Raw genomic sequence first — 9,047 nt, forward strand, 5'->3', positions numbered from 1 at the left:
ACGATATCATTTCGATGGGCTAACCCAGCTGTCTGAAAGAGATGTATGCAAATCTTGCTTCTTAAGCTAAACATGCACAATTCTATCAACTACTTTAATAAAACCTTAACTAGAATTTGCAGGTAATTAATAGCTTCATAGAGGTTGCTCTTTATCAGGCAAAGAAAGAAACTGACTCGTGAAATTAACCAACTGTAATTGCAAGATTTACAACCAGACTGTTATCGAATTAGTTCTGAAGTTTTTACTCTGCATCTCCATCTATTTGACAAGTTAACAATAGTAGTGATAAGCAGATACATTACAAGCTTAATCAGAGAGTAGTATTTATTCTTTCGTATACCCTGCATACAGTAGAAATCGCTTGATTATATATTTAGCCATCAGGGGGGAAGAGGGGGTGGTGGTTGATCGGTAGTTGTATGGATATAAATGAAGTAATAAAACAGTCTGTTATAATGGTGTTCACAAAGTACATTTGAGTGATTCCAGATGTTCAGAATGAGACTGCTTACCAGAGTACAACCTCCAGCAAAAATTTCTGCGTAGTCTCATAAAAAAAACTTCTGCGTAGTTGATTGATTAAGGACATGAAAAGGAGTTAACAGGATTGCTTAAATAAGGCAAACAATGAATGACCCATGAATTTATGACTTTCCTAGAGTTCATGAGTGTGCGTACAACAAAATACAGCTGCAAAATTGCAAGTCTTTTCTCCCAGAGTCCCAGTTTTTCCCTGACAATTTGCAGTACCTAAAAAATGATTTTTTTTTTTTTTTTTCTTTCTAAAATTCCAAAACTTCACACAGAAGTACTTACGCCGTTCAGTAACTTCAAAAATGGGGAATAGAACACCGCTTGATTAGATTTATATCACAACAGGCCGAAGGCTATTTCCAGGAATCACAAGAAAAAATGAAGGTTATTGGATAACTGTACACTGAGAAGGTCAATTAGCTCTGCTCCGAACATGAAAATTACAACTTTTTTTTTTTTCTTCAGGATGATGCTTATTGAGAATTAGGAGTTTGCACTAGATGATGCATTCAGAGACTGGTTTTGGGATGATTCATTGTTCAGTCCATACTGTAGCACATTAAAAAAAATGATCTTAGTATACCCCAAAATTTAGATGCAGGGACAGCATGCTCCATTGGCAGTGCACATTGAATATAATTCCAAATAAAATAATTTGGAAAGACATTGCGCCACAATACAAGTATGAATAGTTGATACACAAGAGTAGTACAGCTACCACAGTAACTACAACATATGCTTATTCAAGAATCTATATGCTTGAAGCAAAACAAGAATAATGGAATGAAAAACAAGAAAAGATATTCCAAGTATACTGATTTCATCTCTAAACACAACAGGTACTAGTTGTATCTAAACAATATTTCCGTATAGAAAGATATTCATGAAAAATTCTAGAAACATTGCCACAGTTCAGTGCAATATGGCTAGTTGTGAATATTAGCACACATAATAATTGTTATGTGAAGGGAGTTAGCCAGTTAGGAAAAGGGTTTAAAGGACAGGTAAGCCAGGGACAGGAGAAAACTTCATGCCCGGGGGTGCCAATTCATCAAGCATTACCAAGTCATGTATGTGATTAATAATCTCTGGATATATTTTGTCTTGGGAATCCTAATCACATTTAAATGAGATATATATTTGGTCACTTGATGAAGATGGTATCAAACAGGGCAGTTATTAATCAATTTTTTCTATATAAAGCATAATCAAACTCCATTCCTCATATCCAGCATATATTTAGTCTGAAATCATTTAGATAAAAAAAATTGGTTTTTCCATTTCTCATATCTAGCAAATTCAATAGCACTAATCAAGAAGCATCAAAACATGTGTTATACCACTTCAGCAAAAATTATAAAAGGTAAACTCCCAACAGCCTATCACTTCAGAATCTCAGCCTGTCAAGACTCAGGAATTATGTACTCAGAACAACTTAATAAGAATTCCAGTAGAAAAACAAAAAAAGTATCATTAATGCAAAAAACTCATAGCTTCCTTTAAAGCAAGTACCTTCTGTCTTATCCGGGTCGTCCACATGTCAGAAAAAGTTCCCCTTCCTTCACCCTTCAACGACGATTGATTTGATTGAGAGTAAAGTAGTGGCTCCCTTATTCTACCTCTTCCAGCAGCATTACCATCCTCAAGATCAGAGTCTTCTCTTGGAGTATGAATCATAGCTCGTAGGACCAAAGATAACAGGACCGACAATGCCTAAGTAAAATAATAAATGGACTAAACATGGTCAGAGAACTGAAAGCTTGAAAACCAAATGGTACAAATGCAGTAAAGTCCCAAAAGATATCGACATCATATAAAAGCCAAGTATCATTCTATGCAGGACGTCCCAAAATAAACTACAAATTACTGTATTGGACTGTACCCAAAAAAAACTCTGTTTTGGAAAAAGGTTTCAAAGCAATGAGCCAATACGGCTATACACGAGGCTCATCCCCTCCCTTTTCAGCTAGCGCGCACTACATATGTTATAAGCAAATGGTTTAACTAAAATAATATTTTCCCCTTTTATCTCTACCTCAAATCAACCCTGTTTTTTCTTTCTATATCATAATACTTACTGTTCTTAAAGAAAGTGCAAAAGGGAACTAACAAACTTATTAGGGACAGAGAGCGTAGTAATTCCATTTGTATTCAGCTGCACAAGTCTGTTCATGATGTTATGACACGATACATATAGTGACAGTAAGAAAAGAAATGTACAGTTCAATACTCCTTGCTAAGGTTTGAAATCTATTATGAGTTTTGATCCCAAAAAATGATTACCATCATAAAACTCAAATGATTTTTAGATTGCCGCCTTGGTACAAATATGCACACCGATTCATAAATGTCAACAATCATGAGGTGTGTAATGCCATCATTACATGATTCTTGAATTATTCACATCTTGACTATTGGCTAGGAAATATATAATGACAGTAACATTTCTCTTTCCCTTCATGTAAAATTTCAGTTGTATTTCCTATCCTTCCTAAATGATCACTCCCTCTGTTTTTTCTTCAGTGTCCTGCGTACAGTCTGCAAATTTTGTGAAAACTTTTCACTGGTACTTGTTTAAAATTAGAAGTGGTAAATTTCAAACAAAAAAAGGTTTTAATGTACATCAATTTTATAGTACTACCATTCATTGGATAACCTTCATATACAGTTATACCCTTTCCTTCAGTGTGAATCTCAAATGATTTCCTATAAGCAGTCAATATACTGCTTGATTCTATGTTATCACTAATGTATAAAAACATGTGAAGACGGAACATTTTTTTTTCAATCTGAAACTCCCAGTAGCACAAAACTGTATAAAATCATGCAAAAGCTAGTTTCTAGTACATATGCAGTATGTATAGCTAACAACTATGCATATGTGAAAAGAGACCACTTTCTAGTGGGTGAAAGGTGGAAAGTAAGAATCATTGTATACATGACAATTATCAAAATCTACAAGACACAAATGAGAAAAAAAAAAAAAAAACACATAAGGTCTACAGTTACATGATGCAGCAGGACCAATGAAGAAGAGATGCATAAATACAACATGGGAGTATGGGACAGGTCCAACATGCATTGAGGCGGTATCATTGCACATAATTGCAAGCTGAGAACAATACAAAAAAGTATATTTATGATCAATTCCATAATTCCAAAGCACAAGGCTATTAATATTGAGGAATTTTACAATGGTTATTATTTCAAAGGGGGGAAAGATGTAAGAAAAAGAAATCAACTACAGTAGCAGAGAAAGCGCATCTCAAAGAAGTTTCATCATTGAATGCTGCAGGGGCCCAGAAGAAACATTTTGTGTATTATTTTACTACTTCAATGTGCAGTACATAGCAAGAGTATTTAAGAAAACACAGAGTGCTTGGGCCATTTTTTCTTTATTGCATGTCCTCAGTATTCAAGTATCCAAACCTATTCAACATATTGAATGCACAACATTGACAAAAAAAACCATCCTCAAATTCTTCAAGCTTTTTTCTCCTCAGGTAGGTGGTTTTCTACCTCAATTCAGACAATATAACTTGGACACCTCACAACCATGGAACAGAAGCTTTCATTCACTTCTCAGTATACCGATAATGGAAAGATATTCCAATTCCAAAAGCCCTTGGAGTTTCATGTTTGCAGAACTGCCATATTATATTTCCAACTCAAGCCTCTTTCTGCAACACTGGCTCATCCTTAGCGTGCCATAACTTCCATCTTGAATGTTGGACTACTCTTGCATTCCTTTGACAAATGTCTTACTAACAAACAGTATATAGTTTAAGCTCTACACTACAATAATCTATCTCATAGTAAATGCATTGTTTACCCTCTAAACCATAACATAAAACTTTATTCTTAATATTCTTTGTCAATATCTTTAATTATCCAGTGCTCTAGAACAGCTATCCAGATGATTTAACTCATTGAAGTGTCCCATTATGAGAATTCATCCTCATCTTGACAAGTAGGAAGTTCTGACGCATGCATGGCAGCATGGGCTGTTAGCATATATGATAAACAGTACCACAAAATTATAGAGCTCAAAATATGAACTCTGAAGAATTAAACTCTTCTCAATGCAATATATATGCACCATCCTAAATTCTGGTTTATCAACAACTCTTAATCAAAAGAGCTTCACCACTTTCCATTATCATGCCCCCATTTTCAACAAGGAATCACATTTGTGTTCCTTTCTTGATTGTTCACAACTTGTACATCAACTCATCAACCAACTTCACTTCTCAAAGGTGCTCTCACTATTCCATGCTTATTCAACCTCCTTCCAACAGCAAATTTTATTCAAAGAGTATATGCAAGTTATCCAACTTATCCAATTCAAAATCCACAAATACAAGTTTAGGTTGTGTTATGCTGAATAATTAAGCCTCATAAAGAAAGCTTATTGCTGTCAGGGGATCATGTCTTGATTCAACCTCATATTATAATCAAGTTCTCGTTAGAGACACTTATAACTTTTGGTCTTATCTTCTGTTCAAGAAATAACACATCCTCATCAATAAAATCAGTGTAAACTATAGAGACAATACTTTCCTCCCCTATTTCTGTAGTGGAATTATTGAAAATGAACTATGATCCAATTGTCAAAAGAATGATATACCTGGACACTGAGCAAAGTTAGGCCAAGCCACTTGCATATATCAATATTCTCTTTTACAAAAGATTTAAGCTTCTCAAGCTCCCCAGTTGGATCATATGGAAGATCCTGAACAACAAAGAAAGACAAGTAAATATGCTATGAGTATAGACCCAAACAAAAAAGACCTTTAATATATGCATCATACAGGTGCCACTGGTTATTTAATTGTGTTAAATGAACTAACCTTGTCCCAATGTTGATCAATTGCAATAAAAACCACAGCAGCTGCTTCAAGTAATATTAGCAAAATTGAAAGGAAAATGTACTGAGGAATTTAAATGTTAAGGAAATGTCACATAACTACCGGACAAACACCTATTCTATTTGCTTTTCACTATATCGTCTAAATTGTACCCTGTATCAAACAGCAGAGAGATGTTCAAGGCAGTAATGAGTATCACATGCCATTAGAGCGACATATAGTAGCATTGAAGAATCTAAAACATATTATAGAACATTAAATGTTTGACTTATGCCTGCTACAAAACAATTCACCATTTGCTATAAGTAGGCATCAGATTATTTACATTTGTCCAAGGATACAAAGCAGAGGCAACATCCATTGAATCCTTCAGCTGCAATGTGACCAATGCAAGACATGCAGCATAGTATAACACCAACCACCATTAAAAAGTATATGAACCTGCCAAAAAAAAAATCCCGATGAAACCCATACGTTGCTCAATCACTGTGGCTTCTCTATCAATTCAGGGAATACAATTTCATGTAATTAACCAGTAATGACACATTTGAGTAGAATAATTATCTCAAATGAAAGGTATAAACTTATGATAAAGAAAGATGATTACTAATAAAGTAATAATTGTACACTACTGCTTGAAAAAATTGCTCTAGCTTCAACCAACAAATTTCTGTCATTGTTTGATTACAAAAGATTGTCCATTAAAGTGGCTTTGGCAACTTAAAATTGTTTTGTCATCAAACAAGGAAGATATATTTATCATACAATAAGCAGAAAATTCAAATCAAGAACAATGCATGTAACACATGAGCAAAATAGAGGAATACAACTACAAATCTATTTTAATGGAAAAAGAACAGCATTAAAGTAAGGACATTATAAATATTGAAAGAATATGAAATCCATACTGAGGTAACTTTGGTTCCCTTACAGAGTTTACAAAGTTGAGGTACTGAGAAAACCCTAAAGCAAAACTCCCAACCCCTAGAGTTACTAACAGCCAACCAGGCAGAAGTGAGGTATATGTCATTTAATTATAAAAGTCAGAAGGTTAGTATGTGTATATAGATACCCTTGGTAGCAGTGCTATGTACCCTCAATATTCAGAAGAGGCAAACTTAATCTTTTAAGATATAAATGACAATTTCTACCGCCAAGTTGGCCATCATAGAGAAAACTTTCATACTTAATAAATCAGCTAACAAGAATGTTTCTCTTGTTTCCTACATCCCATCTCTCACTTTCCAGCAAATCCGCTTGGCAATGGCAGAAATTTAATGTCGACCCATTATTTCTAAACTTGTCAGAAGTTGATAAGCTATTTATTAGTGCTGCAATTAAGTTGGTTCATTATCAATACAAATGAAAGTGCTCTTTCTGTCATTCCTAACAAGATAAACTGATATACATGCACCAGATATGGTTGGCCAATTTACAATAGGCGTAGGCAGAAGCACTAACGCTTTGAATTGTCCTACTCCCACCTTCCCTTCTAGTACAATCCGACCACCCAATCGTAGAGCCTATAGTTGAATGGTTTCGACTTTCAAGCATTCGGCCACTTATCATAAACTAATTAATGAATGAAAGAACACAGCAATATGCCAACTCCACAGCTTAGAACATGACTATTGAACACCGATAGAAGGAACACATATATAGAAAGAATACTTTAGCCTTTCCCATCAGAATTCAGAAAAAAAAAACTCTGTACTAGTTAAAGTTTTTACTGTTTTCTTGGCGAGAAATTCTTCGGGTCATAAATTTCGGGATACTAGAGTTGATGCATTACTTCTCATTGTGGTACATTACAAGAATTCTCGCTTCCTATTTTTGGGATAGAAGACTTTATGCATACATTATGACAACAAAGCTTAGCACATTGATGAGCTTAACACAAATCAAGAAAAGAGGGAAAACTTCCAGCAGTTCCACATTTCCTCACATAATCTAAATGCATTGTTAACATTTCAAGAACAATTAAATATCTTCTATTAACAATCATATAATAAATTAACAATAGACAAAATGCCAAATTACTGAGGTTTTGAGAAAATTATACCATGGTGCAGGAAGCTGAATGAAATGCAAGTGCGAATCCAAATCGATTTCGGACCCCGAAACTAATTTTACAGCAAAATCAAAAGATTCAATCTGATCAGCAACTTCGAGCGATCCTCGATTGTTGTAAATAGAAGGAAGATAATTCGACGGCAGAGCTGAAGGCGGAGGCGAAGGAACAACCGGAGCTTGATTTTGCCACTGATTTAGCAAGTAAGCGGAGTAGATTACGGTCGAAAATCCGATGAAAAATTGCAAGAAATTGAGGAATTTCAAATTGAATGCCAGTAATTTGTGACAACAATTGGTTCTCATTGTTTGTGTGGTGAAATTTTTGAGGATTTTGAACGAGGAAATGAGGAATTTAGGGGGAAATTGAAGGATTTTTTATTTTTTGAAGAACCCTAACCCTAAAGTTTGGGATTGCAGAAAAAGAGCGCGAGAAAAAGTGAGGAGAGCTTTTAACGAATTTGGGAGTGGAATGAATTATGGTTGAGATTTGTTATCTGGCTTACGTAATGATGACTGATGAGAACGAAGGGCAACTGTTTTTCAAATTTAGGATTTGGCATTAATGTTAAGAGGATTTCGATACTTGGAAATGTATTCATCAATTTCATATTGAGTTTATAAATTGAGTATACTTTTTTTTTTTTTGAACATAAATTGAGTTTAGGGTCTATTCTGATTGACTAAAATGAGTTGAAATGAAGTAATTAGAGCTAAACTGAACTGAACTAAATTAAATTAAATATTTTATGAGAGAAGAAAATTATGAACTGAGCTGAGCTGAACTGAACTAAATTAAATATTTTAAATTATGAACTGAGCTGAACTGAAAATAATCTAAATAGAACAAGCCCTTAGTTGACATATTTGAAAAAAAAAAAGTTTAGTTAACATAGGTATGAGGTCACGAAGAGTATGTGGGAGGTAGAGTGTGCTGAGGCAGCAGCTATGCGTTTTGGGCTCTTGGTGGCTAGGCGCTTGGGTGTGTCGCAGGTCTGGCTAAAAGGTGATTCTTCTTCTGTGTGTTCAGCAATCAAAAACGGTTATAGAGGTTGCTCGCTGATTTGGTTAATTTATGATGATATTAGCATGTTATCTAGTGTTTTAATGCTTTTATTTCATCTCATGTCAGAAGGGTAGGTAACACGATCGTCCACCTTGTAGCAAGATGGGATACTCGTGGTTGCCCTGAATAGCATAATATTGCTGCTTTTCGTTTTCCTAAAAAAATAATAAAAAATAAAGAAAAAGGTATGAGGTCACGAATAACCTAGTCTATATTTCAATTTATATTTGCTAAGTTTGATTTATAAAAAGTTTAAAAGATAAAATAAGTTTAGTCAAACAAAGTTGATTAAAAAAAAGTCAGATTTAAGTTTAATGAGCTTTCTTTTAAGAGCTTGCAAGTTATGGGTGAGATTTGGCAAAGCAACGACTAGCCTTCATAGTAGAAATTATGATCCATCATTATCTGCTATTGAGTTCAGATTTTCTTTTATTTATAATTGTTGCAATCCTAAACTCATCTTGGTGATTTATTTGTTGAATACTAACTGATTGAGATTTCTCATT

General features: G+C 34.4%; 1 protein-coding gene across 1 annotated transcript; it reads right to left on the reverse strand.

Moving 5' to 3' along the window:
• Positions 1 to 555: 555 nt before the first annotated feature.
• On the reverse strand, positions 556 to 8,247 carry LOC110728068 (tetraspanin-18-like). Its single transcript, XM_021907685.1, has 6 exons — positions 7,468 to 8,247; positions 5,747 to 5,846; positions 5,388 to 5,468; positions 5,165 to 5,269; positions 2,050 to 2,250; positions 556 to 1,086 (listed from the first exon to the last, which is right to left on the reverse strand). The coding sequence occupies exons 1-6, from the start codon at positions 7,779 to 7,781 to the stop codon at positions 1,021 to 1,023; spliced, it is 867 nt and encodes a 288-aa protein (XP_021763377.1). The 5' UTR covers positions 7,782 to 8,247; the 3' UTR covers positions 556 to 1,020.
• Between the last annotated feature and the right edge of the window lie 800 nt (positions 8,248 to 9,047).

The sequence above is a fragment of the Chenopodium quinoa genome, unplaced genomic scaffold, assembly GCF_001683475.1.
Source record: "Chenopodium quinoa cultivar QQ74 unplaced genomic scaffold, ASM168347v1, whole genome shotgun sequence".
Classification (NCBI taxonomy): Eukaryota; Viridiplantae; Streptophyta; class Magnoliopsida; order Caryophyllales; family Amaranthaceae; genus Chenopodium; species Chenopodium quinoa.